The sequence below is a fragment of the Ochotona princeps genome, chromosome 2 (assembly GCF_030435755.1).
Source record: "Ochotona princeps isolate mOchPri1 chromosome 2, mOchPri1.hap1, whole genome shotgun sequence".
In the NCBI taxonomy this organism is placed as follows: Eukaryota; Metazoa; Chordata; class Mammalia; order Lagomorpha; family Ochotonidae; genus Ochotona; species Ochotona princeps.
In genome coordinates, this window is record NC_080833.1 from 107,407,826 (window position 1) to 107,432,309 (window position 24,484).

At 45.4% G+C, this 24,484-nt stretch overlaps 1 protein-coding gene across 1 annotated transcript; it reads left to right on the plus strand.

Annotated features, from left to right (window-relative positions):
• The first annotated feature begins 18,019 nt into the window (after positions 1–18,019).
• Positions 18,020–21,138, plus strand: CRNN (cornulin). The gene is made up of 2 exons (XM_058655663.1): positions 18,020–18,157; positions 19,192–21,138. Exons 1-2 carry the CDS (start codon positions 18,020–18,022, stop codon positions 20,926–20,928), a joined length of 1,875 nt encoding a protein of 624 aa, XP_058511646.1. The 3' UTR covers positions 20,929–21,138.
• Positions 21,139–24,484: the final 3,346 nt, after the last annotated feature.

Here is a 24,484-nt window from a genome sequence, read left to right on the forward strand (position 1 = left end):
TTTCCTCTTTGATACCTCTGGGTCTCGGCCTCCTTGCTTATTTGCAGGTACAGTGGCCTTGTCGGCAGAAGTCCCCCAGAAGTCATTCCTCACCTGTAACATACTCCGTCAGTGGTCACACCTGCCTCACATCCTATATCCCCTTCTCTGATCAATCCACAGTCCCTGTGCCCACAAGCATATGGGTTCTCCACCCTGGTCTTTTGGCGGGTGGTGTGCTGATCTGAAACCCTGCATGCCCACTTGGGATCCCAGATCCAGTCCTCCATCACACATGCCAGCCTGAAACCCTAAGCATCTGACCACCCAGGACTCAAGCATGCTAATGAGTCCCCAAGCCTGGTCCACCAGCACACCACACCAACATGCCAGCTGGGGTCCTAACACCCTTTCCCCCTTGCCCGCCTGGGACCTAAACATGTATGAGAGTTCTCAAGTCCTCTCTACCTTGCCAGCCCCCAGTGTGAGTTTCCAGCACCCTGGAGGCTGCCTAGTCACCTGGCAAAAGCTAAAAATAAATCTTTGAAGAAACATTTTATCTTTCCAACTGAACAGGAAGCATTGTTTAATTTTTGAAAGTTTTAAAATCAGATCTGTGCATGCAGAAATATCAGACAAGACCCCTACCTTACACCTTATCCAAAAACCAACTCATAGTGGTTCATGGATATACATGCAAACAACCAGGTTCATAAGTTCAAAGTGTGTGGAGCTCATAGAGGAAGACTTCCTGGAGGAGGTGTGGTTAGAGAAGGCTGATCAAGGAGGACTGAGATGCAAGAACCTGAAGTCCTTGTGTGAGCCTGATTGCCTTCTCCACTTCACAGGCTTCTCTCCCTTCTCCTCTCCCCATCTTGGGGTTGGATAGCTGTAGTATGCAGCTGGCTGTATATGTGTGCCCTGAAGACAGACTGTGGAGACATACATCCTAATTCAGACATTTACAGCTGGTCACTTACTGCTTTCTGGTCTCACTTTATGTGTAAATTCAGGAGAAAGCAGTCCTGGCCTCACTAGATTGGATAACAAGTAAATGAGTTCATCCCTTTAAGAAGTTTCCTAAGTGCTCAAAAGTACCACGGTACTTTACATGGATTTACTGATTTAATGCTCACACAGCCCTGTGACACTGGTTCTACTTTTATGCTTAACAGATGAGGAAACTGTAGCTCAGAATCATCCTATTGTATACTTGGGTACCACTGTGAGCGTCGGGCAGGGAGATCAAGGATACCGTGAAGGTCATTAACACAGCTTACTCCAAAATGGCAAGCATTCCCCAAGCATGACAAACTTAAGCCTGCCCACCCCAAACCACCCAACACTTCCCCTGAAAAACCAGAACCACAATCACAGCCCTAAGTAATAACTGCCTTTGTTACAATTCATATCCATCTTCCTCCCTGTGAGACAGCCACCACCAGCAGCTGTTCTGATGAGCACCCTGAGGCTGAGCAAGGTGCTGGGACTCGCCTGAGGCTGCACGGTGGAGTTGGAGGAAGCTGGTCCCAAAGGCAGGTACTGTGTCCCCAGTACTCTGCACCTCGCCCCCATGCATGCAGGGTACCCCCATGAGCCAGAGCAGCTCTAGCCTGGAGGTCGGACAAGACAACAGGAAGCCAGAAGTGGACCAGGCCCTCCCCACTCTCTGCAGGCTGAACCATGGGGCGCCCAGCTGAAGCCACATCAGCCCCTGCCCAGGGTCCCCTTGGCTGCTGGCCCAGCTCCTGCCTACTGTCAAGATCAGTGAGTTTATAGAGACCTTCATGGCTCCAGAGTCTAGAGGTGACAGGAAACAAGGAGATCACAGAGGCTAGAGGAAAAAAATGTTCGGAAGTAATTTTCAATATAAAACCTTCGTTTGGAAGACTGGAGTTTCTCTTCTATCTCTAGGGGAAAATTTGGAGACAAAGGAATCAAAAGATTTAGACATAAAACCCAAATGTCTAAAACACATACGGGGGAAAAATGCTCTATTTTCATTCAGTGGAAGGAATTCAAATCACAGCACTGGTCATCATTGATCAGAACAGGGTCCTTTAAACAGTATAATCTGTGATGTGGGTGAGCTTACAGGGGCCCAACAGTCATGGGACTGTGCACTGGATCCAGCTTCCCATAGAGCTGTGGGGGCTGAGCAGTGCAAGAGCTGGAGAAAGAGCTGGAGTTTACAGTAAGGAAAAGTGTCTAACTAGGCACAAAGCCATATGTCAAAAATATTTTTAAATATATGTATTTTTTGAAAGGCAATTACAAATTGCCTTAATTACAATCTTCCATCTGTTGCTTCACTCCCCAAATGGCTGCAACAGCCAGAGCATGGCCAGAATGAAGCTAAGAACCGGAAAGCCCACACACTTGGGCCATCCTCCACTGCTTTCCCAGACGTCATTGGCAGGGAGCTGCATTAGAAGCAGAACAACCAGGACTCTACAGGATGCTGGCATCAAAAGCATGTGAGCCTGTTGAGCCACAACACCGGCCCTGAGAATATTCCTATTGTATGCTTTTTATGTAAGATTTATTCAATTTTATTGGAAAGGAAGATTTACAGAGAGGAAAGACAAAGAGAAATATCTTCCAGCTGTTGGTTCATTCCCTAAGTTTAAGTCGCAATGGCTACAGCTGAGCCGATCCGAACTCAGAAGACAGGAACTTTTTCTGGGTCCCCCAGGGGTGTGCAGGGTTCCAAGACCTTGGGCCGTCCTCTACTGCCTTCCCAGGCAACAAGCCCGAAGCTGGATAGAAGTGGAGCAGCTGGGACGCAAACTGGTGCCAATATGGGATCCTGTTGGTTAACAGGCAAGGATTTAGCCACTAGGCTATCATGCTGGACCCCATGTTGCATGTTTTTGAAAGAAAAAAAAGAAGTGCTCTAAATTAATGAAGAAGGGATGGTTACATAAGCCATATTGCCTCCATCCTATAGAATCCTTTGCTATCACCAAAAGCAATGCCCAAAAAGTGAAGATTATCTGATAATCTTTTAAAGTTTATCTACTGCAATGTGAGAATTGGGTCAAATAAACTGTGTCCTGCATGTTCCTATAGGGAATAACTCCTACACTGTAGGAAATCACATGTACAGAGGTATACCACAGTGAAGTCATCAACAGAACCTGAGGACTTTGTGACCCTCGCAAGCCAGGTCACTTCACCTCTGTGCCCTCGTGTGAACAGGGAAATGATAATGGCATCGGCCTCACAGACACGAGGAGGATAAAATAAGTTACTATCTGGCTTGCTAAAGTTATTGCCTACATGAGCTACTATTCTCATTGCTTATCTACGCACATAGAAAAATGCCTGGAAGGACACGCAATCTAATGAGTACTTCCAGCAGGTACAACTATGGAAATGTTCATTCTTGCTTTTGATATTTGTTTTCTGAATTTGTTTCAAGGGGAAGGCTGAGCAGGCCGTGGCCGAGAAGTCTCCTGTATGGGCCTATCATGTTCATTTCTCTTCTTTAATTAGAAACAAGTAAACAAACAAGCACTGCTTAATGGAAAAAAATACTGAGACGGAGGTCGATTTTTTGAGAAAAGGGGAAAAAAATAAAGCCCATACTAAAATGCCCTGAGATTACTGCTTTGCTAAGAAATCAGGGATTAAAATCCTAAATCACGAGAAACCAGACCTGGGAAGAACAACAACAACAAAACATAGACTGTAAAGGTTAATTGTATGTGTCAGCTTGGCTGGACTTCAATGTTTTGGTCAGACACCAGCCGGGATGCTGCTGTGATGACACATTTTAGATGTGGTTAACGCACTGCATCGGTGGACTCTGAGCAAAGCAGGTGATCTTTCCCTCTGTCACTGGGCCTCAGGCAGACGGCTGAAGGGCAGAGGAAGAAGGAATTCCCCCTCCCACTACTTTTAGATCAAGACTGCAACATCTATTCTTGCTGGGATTTCCATCCTTCTGCCTGCCCTACAAATTTCAGACTTTCCAGGCCCTTAACTGTAGGAGCCATTTCCTTAAGAATACTTCAAATAAACTAAATTACTCCTCTGTCCCCTCTCTTTGTATGCATCTTTGCATCCTTCGCTGGATCTGCTCTGGAGAAGCCTGACTAGTACACAGACATGGGAAGAGACCAGGCAGAATGAGAGAATGAATTCCAAACTCCAACACAGTGCTCTCCTCCAAAGCGTTTGCAGAGGTGGTGAGTTAGCCTGCAATACCCAGTGTCTACGTGTTCTTTAATGCATCTACAGACAGTAGTTACTAACAATGGGGGCTTTGTTAGTACTTGCAAGTGTCTAAGAACATAGGTTCCCTACTTCAATAACACACACACACACACACCCCTTCATGGTGAAGCAGCGTTGGCCCTTCCCCAGAAGGTACACCTTAAGAACTTTGCCTCCCAATCTGCAGGTTCTAGGTTTGTTATTCCACATGAGGCAGGTTCAAAGACAAACAATCTAGTGGAAGCCATAGGTGGGGAGCAAACAAACCAGACAAAGCAAAGGGAGGGATACAGACTTGGCCAGGACTCCATCCTGAGCAAAGCCTGATGGGCGTCTTTCAGATCTTGGCAACTGATTGATGGCATAAAACAAAACAAAACAAAACATTAGCAGCGGCACTACTGCATATACAATCTGAAGTTTGAGGGAAAGACTGGCATAAGTAAAACTGTATTCAAAAAGATTTCACACAAAAAATCTTACAGGATGCTTCTGAGGTTAAACCCCTCCAGCCACACAGATATGATCCTTTCTGGATTTCCTTCTCATGAGATTATAGTTCTGCTTTAACTGCTGTCACCACACTGCCAAATATTCAGTCTTGTAACAGTTTTTCTAGAGGTGGCAAAGATTTTGCCTTTTCATTTGCTGTCAAAAGTTCAGAATTTTCATCAACCTAGAACTCAAATTACTTTTGATTCTACTTTGCTGTGGAACAGCAAAAACGACAACAAATGTCAGAACTTGAGAAGACTTATTTTCTATGGATGAACCCCCACATATTCATTATTCATCTGTGCTACACGACAGAATCTCAGTCGTGACCATACATGTCTCTGGTTTTTCTGTTTAACCATATAGCAAGTCATTTTATGTAAGCACTTTGAGTCCAACTGTGCATAGCTGGTTTTTTTTAAACCATCAGCATTCTGCATGACTGCCATCCATGAAGGAAAAGGTTTGCTCTTAGTTTCATATTCAGAGAAGAAGCCAGGGCTTTGTCCTAAGAAAGTGAGCACTGAACTTGAAAGAGCCAGGATCTTTCCAGAGATCATTTTCTAGTTTAACAACAATAAAGGGTCACACTTATCCAAGGACACATTAAGAAGAGAGAAATCCTGAAGCAGGGAGGGAGACTGCAAGTTCTTCACTAGGGACATTGAAGACGGAAGTGTTCAAACTATCACTAGTGATGCCAAACGATGCCTCAGGGCACCACACCTTCACCTTGAGGAGCAACTTCCTGCAGAGCCACCCAGATCCATGTCAGTGCTCCTCAGTGCTATCTCTCACATGCATTCTCGTGCCCACACAGCTCCAGGACCGTGGAAGAAACTCACATATCAGCAAAAATGCCTCACTTGCCCCTTGTGAGCATTCCTCCCACTCAGCCCACCAGGGAGGAAAGTGCAGGTAGTAAGAAGGGGCATTCTATAGATTAGGAAGAATCCACATCACAATGGTTTCACACACTGGACAGAATCATTAGACTGCATATCTTTCTAGGCATCCTTCTATGTGCATAGTTAAACAATGATAATTACAGCTAATATAAATCACCTACTGTAAGCCACATATTAACTCATTTTTTAAAAGATACATTTATTTTAAAAGGCAGAACTAGAGAGAGAGAAAGAGAGGGAAACACAACAGATTTTCTATCAGCTCTCTCACTTTCTAAATGGCCACAATGGCCAGGGCTGGGCCAAGCTGAAGCCAGGATTCTAGAACTCCATCTGGGTCTTCCACATGATGGAAGGTGCTCAAGCACTTGGGCCATCTTCCACTCTTCTCCCAGGCACATTAGCAACAATATTGGGTCAGAAGTGGAGCGGCCAGGACTCAAACTGGCATTTTCAGGGGATTCTGGCATTGCAGGCTGCATAAAGCCAGCCCCTCACTCATTTAATTTTATTCCTGAGACAGAAATAAAAATCACAGTTCCAGTCCCTTTTCCACCCAATGTCAGTGTGACACTGGACACATAGTTATGTAGCTTCTTTGAAACTCAGACCCCCTCCTGTGAAACACTAGAATAAAAAGCATCTATAGAGCATAAATAAAGGTGTCGATGTATGAGAAATCCTGTGAGCACAATGTTCGGCAAACAGTCAGGACACATTGAATAGCCATTGATTCAACTTCCTTTGGTAAATAAACTTCATTGTACTAAACCAACAGACCCTGATGCACTCATCACATCTCCTCTACAGTGATTTCTAAAGTCTGTGGTTAGGACACTCATTTTACCTGAATTTTGCTCTTCCATCAAGAATGAAGGCCTAAGCAGTGGCTCTTAAATAATAGAGTAGCCCAGCACGATGGCTCCACTGGATAACCCTCCACCTGCAAGTGCAAGCACAAGCATCTCTTGGGAGCGCCGGTTCATGTCCCATCTGTTCCATTTCCCATCCAGTTCCCTGCTATGGCCTGGGAAAGCAGCAGATGACAGCCCAAAGCCCTAGGAGCTGCACCCACATGGGAGACCCACAAGAAACTCCTGGCTCCTGGCTTTGGATCGGCTCAGCTCTGGGCATTGCAGCCATTTAGGAAGTTGAAGATCTTTCTTTCTCTCTGTCTCCCCTTCTCTCTATAACTGTTTTTTTAAAAATGACAGAATGAATACTCAGTCTGAATATCAATTTCATACATTCCTTTTCTCTGGATTCAAAGGACCACTCCCTACTGCTACCTTTAAATCATAACAGCAACGATAATATCCTAGTGTGTTTAAGGGTTTGTCAGTTTTCTTTCTTTCTTTCTTCCTTTTTTAAAGATTTATTTATTTTTCATTGCCAAGTCAGATATACAGAGAGGAGAGACAGAGAGGAAGATCTTCCGTCTGATGTTTCACTCTCCAAGTGAACGCAATAGCCTGTGCTGAGCTGAACCGAAGCCAGGAGTCAGGAGCCAGGAACTTCTTCAGGTCTCCCATGCAGGTGCAGGGTCCCAAGGCTTTGGGCCGTCCTCGACTGCTTTCCCAGGCAACAAGCAGGGAGCTGGAAGGGTAGCGGAGCTGCCAGGATTAGAACCGGTGCCCATATGGGATCCAGGTGTGTTCAAGACAAGGACTTTAGCCGCTAGGCCACCATGCCAGCCCTAAGGGCTCACCAGTTTTCAGTGAAGTTTCACACACAGTGTATACATTTTCTTTCCAATTAACTTTTATTTTAGTCGAAAGGCAGACTTACAGAGAGAGAAGGAGAGACAGAAACCCTTCATCTACCGTTTCAGCCCACCAATAGCCTTAGCAGCTAGAGGTGAACTGATCCAAAGCCAACAGTCTGGAGCTTCTCCTGGGTCTTCCATGTGAATATAGGAAGGTCAAGGCTTTGAACCATTTTCTGTTGCTTTCCCAGGCCACAAGCAGGGAGCTGGAAAAGAAATGAAGCAGCTGGGACATGAATTGGCACCCATTTTGAATGCCAGCATTTTCAAGGCTTAGGATTAGCCAGTGGAGCTATTGAGCCAATCCCTAAATATTTCAAATATTATAGATAAACAAGAAGAATTCAATGAGCAGATGCAGATTTGGGTTTCTAACATTTTACCCTATTTGCTTTATTTTTAACATTATATATAGTTTTTGAAAGAGTGTATCAATTAATAACATTCAACACAAGATTCATAGCAAAAAATCATAGCATGGACCCGGCGTGGTCTAGCAGCTAAAGTCCTCGCCTTGAACACGCCAGGATCCCATATGGGCGCCAGTTCTAATCCCAGAGGCCCCACTTTCTTTCCAGCTCCCTGTTTGTCGCCTGGGAAGGCAGTTGAGGACGGTCCAAAGCCTTGGGACCCTGCACCTGCATGGGAGACCTGAAGGAAGTTCCTGGTTCCTGGCTTCGGATCGGCGCAGCACCAGCCATTATGATCACTTGGGGAGTGAACCATCGGATAGAAGATCTTCCTCTGTCTCTCCTACTCTCTGTATAACTGACTTTGTAATAAAAACAAATAAATAGTTAAAAATAAATCATAGCACAAAGAAAATGGTATATCATTATGTAAGTAATATAATCCAGCAGACAGCATTTATAAATATCTGTGTACTCAATAATAGGGCATATATATATATATATATATATATATGGATATATATATATATATATGCCCTATTAAAGTGTATATATACACTTTAACATGTAACAGAAAAGTGACATTTGTGTTTCTATGTCGGTTATTTGTCTTAGCATAATGATCTCCAATTCCAACTGTTCTGTTGCAGCTATCAGGATTTGATTTTTTATAGCAGGGTAATATTACATTGTATATACATACCATCCTTTCTTTACACACTCCGTCATTGATGGGCACTTAGATTGCTTTCAAACCTTGCTATTGTGAACGGTACTTTAGTAAGTGTCGCATCTTTACAACATGCATTGCATTCTACCATCATTATCCTTGTTTGCCTACTTGCTTAATTATCTTTGTTAGATCATGTTCCTTTTGAGGACAAATTTTGTTTTCAGTGAGATAATCTGTTCTTTTATCAGGAGATACATAAATAAATTTATCATCACAGCTTTCTCCTAAAAACCTGAGGGCTAGGTGACCTGTCTCTCAAACTATGCCTCAGACCCCCAATTCTGTCCCACTAGAGCTACTGGGCTTCACCTTTGGGGGATATATCAATTTCTACAAGGCAAAGCAGAAAAAATTCCACTGCAGCTATAAATTGGGAGGGGCTGAATTTACGCTGGTTTGAGCCCTACCAACCGGTCAATGCTGGTGTCCACTAGGGTTAGTCACCATTCACCTATTTCCTCCTTCATTACTCAAAGCTCCTATCCCTCCCAAGGAGGTACCCAGGATTAAAAGGTTATGACAGATGATGGGGTGTTTTGAGCAAACTGACTAACAAAGGAAGACCAGGGCTGTGCAAAGGTGAAAGCCCTTAAGCAGGAAAGCTCCCTATGGGGCTTGGGACTAGAGTCCTTGTTTAATGGGAGAGGGTGAGGCACTGAGTATTGAGTCTAAGGTCATTCAGAGGGCCACTGGTTGTTAATAAATATTCAATATCTTTAGACCACTTTGATGAAACCAGTGTTAGGAAGATAAGAAGCCACACAAGTAGTAGTAGCAGTTTTATCCTCAGGAGTAAAGACCACTGCAACTCCATCTCATGACTGGCTACATGACTTGAAGATTCCTCCACCTCTCCAAGCCGCAGTTTTTGTTTGCAAATAAGTGATAGCCTTTTCCTACACTGCATGATTATTGTAAGATCAAAACATACATGCTGAGAGCCAGTGCTGTTAAAGGTAGGTTAAGTCTTCACCTGCGGTGCTGGCATCCTAGATGAGTGCCAGTTCAAGTACTGGCTGGCTGTTCCAAAGCTCTGAGCCTATATCTGCTTGGGAGAACCGGGGTGGATGGGAAGCTTCTGGATTCTGGCTTCGCACACACACAGACATACATGTACATATATAATATATATGTATATTTAAATCTTAAAGGAAAAATATTTAACATTAGAAGAGGATTAAGAGAAAGCTAAGACATTTAAAGACAGAGCTCCTCTGATTGAGATAATGTGGAAAATGTGAAGGAGGAAGCGACATCTAGGCCGTTTTGAATAGGAAGATGGCAGCTGCATGGAGATGGACAGGAAACATTCCAGGTGAGAGGGACTTGAGGAAGTCAAGAGAGCAGCCTGCGCTGGGGTTTTGTGAGGAATGGCGGGTCCATACTTTGGACTGCAGAGCATAATACAATAAAGATATAGTGGGAAATAAGTCTTTCACCATTGCATTTAAACCAACAAAACTTGGGCATCATGAGTGTTAACAGGCAGTTTGTAAAAAAAAAAAAATACAGTGTGATTTGATAACAAAGAACAGGAAAACTGTGCCTTGAATCATGATTTCACAGATTGTTTGTGCTAGAGACTAAGGCCAAACTCTGCAGGAAGGGCCCGGTGCAGTAGCCTTGTGGCTAAAGTATTCACTTTGTATGTGCCGGGACCCCATATGGGTGCTAGCTTGTGTCCCTGCAGCTCCACTTCCAATCCAGTTCCATGTTTGTGGCTTGGGAATGCATTTGAGGATGGCCCAAGGCTTTGGGACCCTGAATCATGTGGGAAACCCAGAGGAAGCTCCTGGCTCCTGGCTTCGAATCAGCTCAGCTCTGGCTGTTGCAGCCACTAGGAGAGAGAATCAGTGGATGCAAGATCTTCCTGTCTCTCCTCCTCTCTGTGTATCTGACTTTCCAATGAAGATAAATAATTTTTTTTTTTTTAAAAAAGCCTCTGAAGGCAACGGTCCATGAGTGGGCAAAAGTCCTGGACCAAGGCCAGGGCCTATGGGTGAGGGTCCACAGTTGTGCAACTGTTCAAGGTCAAAGGACTGTGTGCTTTAAGATATCCTTGAAACAGTCACGTACTGACTTCTGTGCTTGGATCCTGCTGTTGTTTCCTGGTGATCAAGCATTTGCTGCTTAACAGTAATGTGGGATACCAACGTTCGTGCCACATCAGCTTTTGTCATTTGACTCCCTGCAGCAGCTCAGTAAAAGATTGAGACAGTTCAGTAAAAGAAGTGGATTTCACTCTGGCCACCCACTTTCGTAGTCTTTCTCGTGTCTGTCTCATTTCTTATTTTCTCAACTGTATGTCGCCTCCATCTCCAACCCTGGTTGTGCCATGCTGGTCACAGTATGTGGGCTTTGATGAACTTGGAAGAAGGAACACTGATCAAGCCCTGCCATTTTCTTTTCTCAGCCATAAAAAAGAGGTTGAAACTGTTTTGTTTTCTCGGCAACAAGAAAGGGGTTGAAACCTTTCAGTTTGCTAGTTCTAGGATCTCTGCCAATGGGCTGGACACTTAGATCTGGAATATAGACAGCCCCCTCCCCCAAATGGTGATTCCAACTTTCTTGGCCAAACCAAGGATAGTAGTAATCAAGTTAGTCACATGCTCCATTCCTGACCATGACTCAGAGAAAAACGGAAGCCCACACAACCGGTCAGGCCAGGGATTAGGCCCAGAGAGTCCAACCAACGCTAAGTCACTGTAAACTGTCAGTGGGGATATCTCTGGTATCTACCTAATCCGTCTTGGCATTTTCTGAGCTGAACTTGAGAACCTGGGCTTCCTGGAAGCTCTGATCAGGACCTATCTAGGATGATGCGACAGAAGAGGATCCAGTCGGGGCACAGAGAGGATGAGGAAGCCCAGGAGTGCTCATTGTTCTCTTACCCTCCAAAAGCCACACCTCCGTCATGCTGTCTTTCAATCGGCATATGTGGATAATAAATACTAGCAATTCTGTCACCCGGGAAACCTCAGGCAAAATAGCTCTCTGGCTTTCAGATTTTCTTTTGTTGTCAAGGCAAAGCGCAGAATCATGTACTTTCAGAGGAAAGACAAATCTCTAGCTACCCCACGGCCAGGTTTCTGTCCTGCATCACCATAATGTGCTCCTGGGCGAAGGTGTCTGGGAGCAGCTTCTAGTGTACATTGCCTTCTGGGGTAATGACAGAAATCTGGAAGACCAACCAAACTGTGTCATGGTGGACAGTCCCCTGTGACCCAAGGTAAACCAGATGGCTTATCCTCCTTATCTCCTATTCCCCTCATCCTCTAACCAACAAGGACCTCACAGCAGACATTGATGAGGCTGCCCTGGAAAATACACATTATCAGACAGTAGATGATTAGCCTGCAGAGTAGCCTACCTTGGCCTCCTGGCTTGTGTGTGTGATAAACACATTCTGTCTGAGGAAAACGATTTTTGTAGTCAAGAGATGACAACCATGATCTAGGGTAGGAGAGAAACCAAGGGAAGGTGCCACTCCCTTCAAAGTCTGTCTGTTCTCTTGAACTGAACTCATCAATTACTTTGCCAATCGTTCTGGGTTTTCCACTGAAGGCAAGAGGGAGTAAGAACACAGATTCTTTTCCCAGGTCTTGCCCTTAGCATCACCCAGGAGCCTCTGGATTTGGGAACTTAGCCGATTTGTTACCATATGTGATCTCACAGGTGCTTCACTTAATGACTAAGAAAGAGTTTAAGGGGAAAAAAATGGCCCAGACCTCAAGTTTAAACAAATTCAGCTAACAGGAAGAGCAGAGGTATCAAAAAACTAGGCTGTGGAATTTCAGGATTCAACCCTTGTCTTTTGAGACAGTAGTTAAGGTGTTGGTTAGAATTTCTTCAACACATATCAGAATACCTGGGTTCAAGCCCTAGTTCCATGTTCAGTTCCAGCTTCCTGCCAATTGAAGCAGTAAACGATGGCTGGGATGGTCCTTGCCACCCAAGTAGGGGAACGGAGTTGACTTCCAGGCTCCTGGGCTGGTCATAGCCCCAGACATTTGGGGAGTGAACCAATAAGATGGGAGCTCTCTGTTGATCAATCTGTATTCCATATAAATAAAAGCAAATAAGTCTTAAATACAAAAAGTTCTCTCTCTGAAAAAGTCATACCTTTGCCGATTAATGTATTCTGTCTTTAGGAAGCAAAGTTAGCTATTTAAATAACAGTTTCTTCATCTGTGAATTTTTTTTAATTTATTTTATTACAAAGTCACATATATAGAGAGGAGGAGAGACGGAGAGGAAGATCTTCCATCTGATGTTTCACTCCCCAAGTGAGCACAATGGCCGGTGCTGCGCCGATTTGAAGCCGGGAACCAGGAACCTCTTCCGGGTCTCCAACGCAGGTGCAGGGTCCCAAAGCCTTGGGCCAGCCTCAGCTGCCTTTCCAGGCCACAGGCAGGAAACTGGATGGGAAGTGGGGCTGCCGGGATTAGAATCAGCGCCCATATGGAATCCCGGTGTTTTCAAGGTGAGGACTTTAGCCGCTAGGCCATGGCGCCAGGCCCGATCTGTTAATTTTAAAATAATGGCTTTGTTACCCCAGGGTTGCTGTGAGTGTTGAATAAGGTGATGTGTGTAAGTTCTCAGTTCAGTGTCTGCATACAGTAGGCTCTCAGTACTGTCAAATAAAACAAAATGAAAGCATTAAACAACACAATCATAGAGAGATGTTCATAACATGGCCCCTGATCTCATGATTCCTGAACACAGATTGTTTTTCTAGACACTCTGGGTTCTTTATTGTATTTCATATTCAAGATGTTCACAAAATTCAGTCTCCTACTATTAAGTTATTATTTTTTTTTTTGGTATGTATGACTTATTTGTTCAATGAGACTGATTTCTGGGAAACAGAGCTTATTCTTCATTCACAGCCTACTAAGTGTAGGAAGCATTGGCTGTGTCCAGCACATAGAAATCCACTAGAGATACACAATGGATTTTTGAGTGTTTAAGAAGGAATCAAAGTGCACAGATGAGCTTCTCTTGCTTGGAGATACTTCTTTTTGGAAAAATGAACAGTGTCCAGGTGGTGAGAGTCTGGCTCAATTTCTAAGCAGACCCCAGCCCCTCTCTGCCCTCTAGAATGCCCCCCAAACACAACTGCTAAGTAAAATCACCAATTTATGGAATTCTTCACAAACTTTGCAAACTTAGCCCATGTGCTCTCAGAGACTGTCAACAATCCCTCCCACTTCCTCCCCTCCCCCAGCCTGCCCCTGACCTTCACCCCTGCAATTTTACCTGCGGGTTCCTGGGGAAAAGAAGCAACCAAAAAGAAATGGGGGGGGGCTACAGTGCTTTCTTAGGCAACTGACAGAGTTTATTTCCAGGTTCCAGTTTATATACATTCAGCAAAGCAACACTTCAAATATAGTTCAGCTCAGACGTCGATTAGGTCTGACGTACAACTGGTGTCACGTGTGTAAGCAGGGAGTTTCAGGAGAGCTATCAAGGCACCAGGATAAAAGCACCATTGGTGTGAAATATTGATAAGGAGCACTACTTTGATCTAGGATGATAAGGCAACTAAGCACAGATGTTTAGCATATGTGAGGGAAGCGTGAAAGCAGATCCAAGGACTCAGGGGGGCAAGAGTGCACTCTGGGTGAGAGGCCCTCCGCTTCCTCTTTCCTGGAGCCTCTTCTCAACAGGATCCAACAGGCCTCTGCTGTCCCAGCTATCCTGTTGGATGGATTCTGACACCCTCAACTCCCTCCACCTTTGCCCCTAGTCCCCAGCACCCATACAGGCTCTACTTTTGTGTTCCTCCTCACACTTGGCTCCACCCACAGGAAAGACTAGGGCTGTGGAGGCAGGCAGAGCTCAGTTTAGCCTCAGGTTTATCACTTTCTAGACATGTTACCTTGAGTAGTTTATTTAACCTCTCTGTGCCTTGGTTTCTTCATCGGGAAATTGCTTGTAATAACACTTGCCTCATAGTTACAGCACCAGGCTTTTACTTTCCTAATATCCTCTCCAAGCCTTTATGAAAGTTCCAGCCACAAAGGAAGGGCTCATCTGCTGAAGTCACTCCGTTTCTGCAGCAGCCCCTTCTCAATCAGCTGTCTCCTAACACTGGTCAGTTCCACAACCTCACACACCACCTCTCCTTCAACTGCAGCCCACTTCTGCTCTGTACAGCTCCTCACTCAGGGCAGATCCCTCCATGCTGAAGGCCTGAGGGGCCTCCTTCAGCCGTCTGTTCACTCAGGCTCTGTGCCCTACTGAGCTGGGGGTTTGTGTTCCTACTGCAGGGCTATCTTCACCATGCCAGTCACAGCAAACAAGGTCCGTACAATACCCTCCCAGCCTACGTCTCCCATTCCTGCACACTGATGTGTGAGTGACAATGAGAGATGACTTTCCCCACCCAGAACTGCTGGAGCAGCTTTATGCACTCCCTTCCAGATGGCTGCTCAGAAGCCTTGATAATTGGCCCCCTTTGAGACTTGGCAAGATGTTTCCCTCTCTGTATTCCCAGTGATGTATGGAGGACGAATCTGTTCTTTGTAAAGTGCCAGCATCATGAAGAATAAGCCTCAGCAGGTTGTAACAGAGGAAACCAAGGTGTGGAGTCTGAGGGGGCTCGAGTGCAGCCGCACCCCTTCCTCACCAAGTGGCCGCTTTCCTGAGGATTTGTCAGCATTCTCACTTACCAAATGGGCTCCAGCCACACCACCTTAATGGACTGTTACGGGGAACCTACAAGATGAGAAGGTCTTAAAAATGGAGCGGAATGGCCATTGCAGTTATCATCAATCTCTCAAGGCCTTCCCTTTGGACTAGCAACTTATAAACTCTGCAAGAGTTGAAACTGTCACCACCTTATTCAACACTGTATGTCTCAGACCTTAGCCCTGGGTCTGAAGTAGAGCTTCCTTCCATGAACATTTGCTGGTTAGTCAGTCAGTTGAGTTCCCTGTCTGCAATGAGGAAGATGTACATGATCGTGTCCACCTCTTTTCTCAAAGCTACAGAAGGCTGGAGATCCATAGCACTGGGTGAGAGAAGTTCTAGCCTTTTCTAGTCTAAACTGAGACCCAACTATAAAGAAATGAAAATGGCTTTCTTATGTCTCATAAAGGCAATTCCAAGACAAGAATTCAAAATATGTTCTAAGTAATACCACCATCACCAGAAAAATATGTGTAGCCTCCCAGAGTGGCCATTCTGAAAAGGATAATCCCCAGTAGATTCTGTTTTTGAATCTGTGCGCATTTTGAATGGTTGCAGGTGCACTGGAGGTAAAGAATGTTCACCATAAACCTCAGCCCACACTGAGCAATGCTGGGCCCCTCACACTGGACACGGACCTTCTTATGGTGTGGGACCAGACCCAGCTAGAGAGAGCCTCAACTGTGGTAGGAGGGGCCAACACATTGAGGAAACAGAGAAGAAAGGAGCTGGGGTGGGGCTGCACTCGAGCAGTCTTGGATGAATCAAGCCTTCCTGGTGGGCGGGACATCTTGTCTACAACAGGAGCCTCAATTAAATTCCCTATAAAAGGTTCTCACCCTGCTGACCTGGTACTCCTCACACCGCTTCCCAACCACCTGCCTCATCCTGCCTAAGCATAAGGTAAGTCCTCTCCCGGGGGGACGGGGAGTCTGTATTCTCACTGACTTGGTGATCCCAACTCACAAGCCTGTCAGCCTTGGGCTGGACGTCCATTAGTGCTGGCTGGGAACAGAGATTTTGGGATCCAGGCAAACCAGAAGCCAGAATGCATTGCAAAATGATGCCCTCCTGAAGCAATGGGGTTTTCTTCTTTTCCCCAGAGCCTGTATTAGCAGCAGCCCCCTCTCACCTAAGATGGCACGGGCTTCAGCAATGGAGCCACCCACCTGCCTTCCTGGATCCCCAAAGGTTTCTGTTGCTAAGGCTCTGGAAGCTTCTTTATAGTGCTAAGAGTCTTTGCAAAAGATGCTGAGGTCTAGCTGGCTCAAGGAGGGAAGGGTTTGTAAGATTCCCCTTTCTTACTTCAGACAAAATGGGTTTGTGAATTTATTCTAAGGATGACAAAGTATAACTAAAAACCCATCTTATTATGTTTACTATTTATAAGTCTGGTTAAAGCCTGCCCCATGGTTTTAAAAAATGCCATCTCCCATCTATGTTGAAGAACAATATTCTGAGTTTTGTGCCTTGATGTGCACAAAGACAGAAAAATCTGCCTGAAATTATTGGCCACCAGGTCATAGGAAGGATACTCACCTTGAATCTATAAGCATGGTCTGCTTTTTAAAAAACACTCAAATTCTCTTCCTTTTTACCCTCCCCCTGCTTCTCTGTAACCACATCCTCCTCTTCCCATGATCTCCTTTATAGCTCCAAGGTCCCTGCTCTGGTTTTCTGCTACTGCAAACTTCCACCTTCCACTGCCCCTGAACCTCTTCACCTCTCATACTATCTCCTCCTTTTGAAGCTCTCCTAGTGTTTTGCTTAACATATTCTCCAAGTCTGTATTCCTCTTGGCCACTCACCCACTCATCTCCATCTACCCCCAGATTCTTGGTTAAAGAAAATAAGACCCCCTCCCTCCAATTGGTAACCATTGCTCATGGGCCCACAGGAATTCTGGGCTCGATGGAGCCACATATCTATCGGACAAGCAGATCTCCCAGATAGATCTCAGGGCTAGATGGGAAAGCTTCCTATTCAGGGATGCCAGCCTCCCTCAGCATTCTTGACAGTCAGCAAGAGAGAATAGAGTTGTGCCAGTGGAGTTTCTGCTTAGCTCCCATGCAAGAGAATTGACTCACACATGTATTTACTGCCCACTGGTGTTCTCAGTGGGACCCTAATACCTTGCGATAGGCAAATGAACCCTGTCCACTGGATGCCTTCTAGAAAACCATCACATTTGAGTTAGAAGAACGAAGCTCTAGAATTTCTTGCTCCTATAGGAGCTATGTGGCCTTGGGCAAATGACACAGCTCCTCTGAGCCTGTTTTCTCATTTAAAGAGGTAGAGATAAAAGGATTATAAGAAATGATGCACAGAAAAGTGCTTTGTGGGCAGTAAAGCATATGTGCTTTGTATACAAACACAAACACAAAAATTATATATGTGTATATGTATATAATAACATAATCATATGTAATAGCTACCACTTAGCATAAGCCAGTCATCTACCAAGCACTTATCTTTTTAAATCTTCACAATAAATCCTCTACAGTGCCTGTACTATCTTCATTCACAATGAGTAAACTGAGGTATGGAAGAAAAGCAAACTTGGCCCAGCTCACATGACAGGCAACTGCTGGGGCTGGCATTTATTTCCGATACAGGAGCTTGTCCCCCACTCACCGCATGGCCCTCCTCCCCATGCACAAAGCACACCCAGCAGGAAAGTATTAAGGAAGACTGAGAGTACAGCTGAATCTTCAAGGATAGGGCCAAGAAGCAGATGCTCGCCCATGGAAAGTTTTGAGGCTGACTGTGGAGCCCCCCACGGGGGCTTTTCATGTCTTCCAGCTTGACATCCAAGATGCCCCAGTTACTGCGGAATATTAATGAGATCATCGAGGCCTTTGGGCGCTATGCCAATGTGGAGGGCAACTGCCAAGTGCTCACCCGAGGGGAGCTGAAAAGACTTGTGGAGCATGAGTTTGCAGATGTCATTGTGGTATGATGTGCCAAGCCAGGCTGGAGGGGATGTTGCTTGCCGAAGCTTTACCTGGTTGGGGTTGGTTTAAGCCAATAGCTAAATCCAGACCTGCTGGTGCTGGTGGCACTAGCGCAGGCAGTGAAAGAGAAGGCAGAAGAACAAGATTAGTATGGGAGTGGCAACAAATACGTTGGTTTTAATTAGTTCTAATTTGAAGGAAAAGTAAAAGGACCTTAATGGGACATTGCAGACTTATCAGAGCTTTGGAATGATCTAGAAATGAGAGTAACTGAAGCTTTCTGATGCTTCTTAAGTTTGAGGTGGTAATCATTTTTTATGTCTACCTTGAATTTGATGATCAATTAATAAGTATTCATTAAAAGCCTAGCTCTGGGTCTTCCAAACAAAGCAATTGCTAATAGTTATGACCTGACCGATCACATCATGCCTGAGGTTTAAGAGAGCGAGTTGTTCGCTGCTAGGTGGAGTCTCTGGGAGTCCTACTTCCTGGCAAGGCAGACCCAGGGCTTTTCTGTGCTTCTGCCTTTGGTTTGCTTCTGGAGCCATGGAACATTGGGGGCTTGAGAGGAAGACTATGGGAACAACAGGTGTTGCCTCTGGATGCTTCAGGAATACCACAGTCCTCCTGGACCCCCCACTCGCTCTATCCTGTGAAAACATGTGAGTCCAAGTGAGGAACTCACAGAAATCCTGAAGACTATGTTCCCCTGGCCTCGGTAACAGGGGCAGCCCAAAGATTCAGCTCTAGAACTTGGAGAGTAGTAGGAGGAGCTCATTATTCATTCTTTAATAACACAGCTGTTTCGTATGCTTGAAACCATGTGAGATGGATAGGAAATAAAACAGCAGGACAAAAAAAAATGAAGGCTATTAAGGATTACTGCTGCCACATGATATGAATGCTGAGTGTCATGGGTCTAAGGAACTAGCTCCACGTCCCCAGGGGGTGGGAAGCCTGAAAGCTGTGTGGAGCTGATCTAGCCACATCTTCCTCGAGGACAGATGCTGACTTAGCCTTGTCCTCTCCCCAGAAACCCCATGACCCTGCCACTGTGGATGAAGTCCTTCGCCTGCTGGATGAAGATGACACAGGGACTGTGGACTTCAAGGAATTCCTGGTCTTGGTGTTTAAAGTTGCACAGGCCTGTTTCAAGACACTGAGCAAGGGAGCTTGTGGATCTCAAGAGTCTGGAAGCCAGGAGACTGGAGCCTCACAAGAGCTGGGAGGACAGACAAATGCCACTAAAGCCGGGACAGTCGGGAAAGGACAGAGTGAGCAGACTTCCAGAGAGCAGGGTAGCACCAAGACTCAGACCCAGAGTCAGGCCAGTGGGCATGTGGGGCAGACTCAGAGCGTGGAGGATAAGAATCAGCAGATCAGGGAGAGTAAGTCAGAGAGTCAATCAAAGGCTAAGGAGCAGGACAGAGCTTCCCAGGGAGGTGAGACTAAAACTGGAACTGCAACTCAGACCCAAGCAGGTGCCACTAAGACCATGGAGAAGGGCAGGAGCCAACAGACAGAAAGCACCAGCACACAGCCACAAAAGTCCCCCTATGGGCAGACCGCAAAACATGAGATTCAAGGTCAAGATAACAGAAAGACCACACAGGCTGTGACAGGAGGACAAGCTCAGACTCAGACAGGATCCTACACCAAGACTGTGGAGCAGGGCACCAGCTATCAGAAAGGAAGTACCAGCATCCAGACACACAAGTCCTCTGATGGCCAAACCAAAGGGCCTGAGACCCACAGTCAAGACAAAAGCCAAAGTAGCCAGACTACACAGGCTGTGACAGGAGGACAAGCTCAGGCTCAGACAGGGTCCTACACCAAGACTGTGGAGCAGGGCACCAGCCATCAGAAAGGAAGTACCAGCACCCAGACACACGAGTCCTCTGATTCCCAGATCAGAGGGTCTGAGACCCACGGTCAAGGCAAAAGCCAGACCAGCCAGTCTACACAGGCTGTGACAGGAGGACAAGCTCAGGCTCAGACAGGGTCCTACACCAAGACTGTGGAGCAGGGCACCAGCCATCAGAAAGGAAGTACCAACATCCAGACACATAAGTCCTCTGATGGCCAAACCAAAGGGCCTGAGGCCCACAGTCAAGACAAAAGCCAAAGTAGCCAGACCACACAGGCTGTGTCAGGAGGAAAAGCTCAGACACAAACAGGATCCCAGACCCAGATTGTGGACCAAGGCAGACACCAAAGTGAAAGTCACACGGAAGCGGGCACACAGGGAGGACAGACTCAGACACAGTCTGGCAGTGGCCAAAAGTGGACACATGTGAGCAACTATGAGGCAGGAGGGTCAGTGCAAGGAGCACAGGCCCAGACTGGGACAGGCACTGTGACTGGAAGACAGGAGTGGAGCAGCACTCACTCCAGGTACAGCATGACCGGAGGGCAGGGTGAGAGAGAGTCCACAAGGATCACCAGCGAATGGGTTGATGACAATTCGAGCAAGCCAGTGATTCAGTGGCAGGACCAGGACAGCAGTACTCCTTCGGCACAGGCCCAAGAGGCTGCCCAGTCAGAAAGGAATCCAGGCATGACAGGAGGACAGGGAGAGAGAGAGTCCACAAGGATCACCAGCAAGTGGGTTGACGATGATACGAGTAAGCCAGTGATTCAGTGGCAGGACCAGGACAGCAAGGACACCAACACTCCTTCGGCACAGGCCCAGGATACTGCCCAGCCAGAAAAGAAACCAGGCTTCTCGGCCAAGGGGCTGTATTCCTACTTCAAAGGCAGCAAGCCATAACTCCACCTGGCCCCTGTGTCTGGACCAAAAGACAGCTGGAGAGAAGGGTTGATGTGCCCTATCCCCAGACATCAATCAGCTCCTAGTCATACTGCATCCCTCCCTCCCAAGGGAGTTCTTGATTATAACATTTCTGCAAAGTGCTTTCTATCCTAAACTCCCTTACCTGCTTTGCTGTACAGACTCTTCCAGGAACAGGATGGCAGGAAATACATCATCTCTTTGTGCTGAAGTCTTTTTGGCATCCAGAGGTTTTAGGGACACTGCTCTCTGCCACTTGTCTATTGTTCCATCCATTCTATCAAATCAATAAAAGCCCTCCAAAGCGACTGATCACTGTGTTCCATTCAACTACTTCCTTTGACATAAGGGAGAGAAGATTATAGGTTTATGATGGTGATGAACTGGGTGTAGTTCTCACCCTTAAAGAGAATCTAACTGATAGAGTATTGTACATGAATCCAAGAGATAGGAAGCATCACAGAGGGGGGATGACACAGTCACTATTTAGCAGGGACGGGCCAGAAAAGGTTTCATCCACAAGAGGCTTTCTAGTGATGACCCATGTAGGATAATTAGGATCTGGACAGGAAAACATCACTCTAACTCTTCTCTACCTCTGATTCTAGAGCTTTAGCCTCTGCATGAGTGCAATGGTGCGAAGGCAAGTTGACTTAAAGGTTACCAGTCCGTGGAAGCAGGCCCTCAGGAGCTGTGCAAGGAAAAGGAAGAAGGCTTATGTTAGCAGCTTCTCCGCCAAGAGCCTCTGACACTCCTCCCTACCTCCCTGTCAGTCAGCTCTGACTTATCATGATGCCCCACCAGTATATGTGAACAAGTTATAGGGTTGAAAAGCTCAATCACCTGGGGAGTTATTTTTATCAGTAGACTTTAAAACTCATCCTTACAGATACTGGTTTCAAAGGTTTGGAGTAGAGCCTACTAACGTGATCTAAAAACGTCTTAGGAGGGACACATGATGCTGGCAGAAGACTTGATAGTCTGAGAGACCTCTCACAACAGATTAGCTACATCCGGCACCACACATGCCTTCCACTGCATTTTTGGTTTATGGTAAGAAAGGGAATCTCCAAGGTTAAGATAAAATGTGGTAAGGTGGACAACAGCCTCCAAAGATGTTCGTTTCCTATCCTAGGGACCTGTGAGCATGCAACCATGACGAGTCAGATCCAGAAAAGATAGGCAGAGAAAGGAAACACAATGGATCTCACAAATAACTGTGAGAAACTAGGTTCTTGTTCCAAACAAGATCACATAGATTTCTTAACTGATCATCAACATTTCCTAACTGCAACATTTCTCAACTGATGGAAGACCATGACCACTTCTACAAATACCCGGAAAAAAAACAGACACCCAATGTGCTGAAACTATCTGGGAAATGGATCAATCTGAAGGCACCCCTTCTGGAAACCATTACTCAGACCTTACGGGACCCTCTGTTGGTTCTGCTGGTTAGCCAAACTCTTTGCTTCTCAATGAAATCTACTTTTGCTCATTCTCATTGTGCGTTGTGTCATCACTCTTAGTCACCCTGAGACAAGAACTAACAACACTCCTATAATACTACTTTATATATAGGGCAAAAAGCAGACTTTGCAGATGTGACTGAGTCAAGGAATTGAAATGGCAGAACTACCTTGGATTACAGGAGTGAGCCTAATGCAACAACAAGCATCAGTATGACAGTGAGACAATGGGGCTGGCACTGTGGTGTATTGGTTAAAGCCACCATCTGCAGCTCTGGTCTCCCGAATGGGTGCTGTTTGAGTTCCAATTCAGCAACTTGCTAATGCACCTGGGAAAGCTTTGGAGCATGACCCAAGTGACTGGGCCGTTTCACCCCCACGGGAGCTCCTGCCTCCCTGCCCCAGGAGCTGAAGTCATTCAGAAAGTGAACCAGGAGGTGGAGGACTTTTCTGTCTCTGGTTCTCATGCTTTTTCTCTCTCAATAATTTCTTCTTCTTCTTTTTTTTTTTAAGAGTGAAGCAAGTGAGCCTAGGTCAGTAAAAAGAACTGTAAAGACAGAAAGAGTTATTGAAGCCATATGCTGAATCTAAGAGTGTTGGCAAATTCTAGAATCTGGATAAGACAGGGAATTTTCCTCCAGAGGTTCCAAAAGGAATGCAGCCCTTTCAATACTTCTGATCTCCATGGCTACAAGAGAATACAACTTCTTGTAGTTTCGAGCCGCAAGTTTGAATTCTAAATCATAAAAACAAAAACTCAGGGAGCTGTGGCTAGAATTTTAATGGCTAAACATATGTGAAAGGTAAAGATGTCCTTTCAAGGATAAATTGATTTCAATCCATTCAAATTAGCACTTAAGTTTAAAGACAGAACGAAATAGCAAAGGACTTGCGAGGATTTAAAAAATAGTGTTCTTGTGAGCCCTTCCCAGAGACTGTATACAGAAGGTACACACACACACACACACACACACACACACACCCCAAACCCAGAATCCTAAGAGAAGCACTTGGCATACAATGTGACAGTGCACATTTACATAATCTCATAGCCAGGATAAATTATGTGGGTAAAGGTGACAAACATCACGTAATGGTTCACGCTCTGAAAAATATATAAAAGCAAAACAGCTAAGATAAAAACGAAAAGAAGGCCTATGGAGAGAGACAGAGAGAGAATTTCCCATCTACTGGTTTATTTCCCAAATACCTCCCCCACCCCCCAATAACCAGGGCTGGACCAGACCAAAGCCAGGGACTGAGAATTCCATCTGGGTTGCCCACATGGTGGCAAGAACTCAAAGTTGCGCCATCACTTGTGGCTTCCCTAGCACATTAACAGGAACTGATATCAGAATGGAGGTGGGAATTGATGCCAGGCACGCTGTACATGGGACCCAAGTGACCTAACTCACTGCATCACAGCACCTTGTCCTACAGTGCATATTGTTTTTTTCCTTTATTTTTGTTTCTTCTTTCTTATTACTTTATTATTTCTTGCTTTTAGTGTTTTTGTTAGTTTAATTTTTTTATTACAGTGCATATTCTTAAGAAAAAAGTCTACACTGAGTAAGGTTCCCAAGTTTTTATTTCTAGACATTTAAATGTTTCTATAATTTCATTTTGCACATTTAAGTTTTTGAGCTAATATACAAATGTAACTATAGAGCCTTATCTATTTCTTATTCAAGCATTTGTGCTTATTCCTGAAGAACTCATGTGCCCCAGTTACACTGGCAACACTGTAAAAAGTGGCCATGTCCTCAGAAACACCCAAGACTGTGAAACCCTACTCCAGAAGGTCAGTAAGCCCCTTCTACCAGGCAGCTTCCCACTCCTACACAGCAAGGTATTTGAGAGTATTTCATAAAGTTAGGAGAAATGGAACTGCAAGGAAAGTTCATTTGGTGCAAAAAAAAAAAAAATCCATCTTTTTTATTTTTCACCAATATGCACTTTCCAGTAAACTTCTGAGTTTTCCATTTTCGGACCTGCTGCCCCCTGGTGGCAGCTAAAAAGGAATTCCTGGAGGAAATCTGTCTTCTTGGAATGGGAAGGCAGGTGCT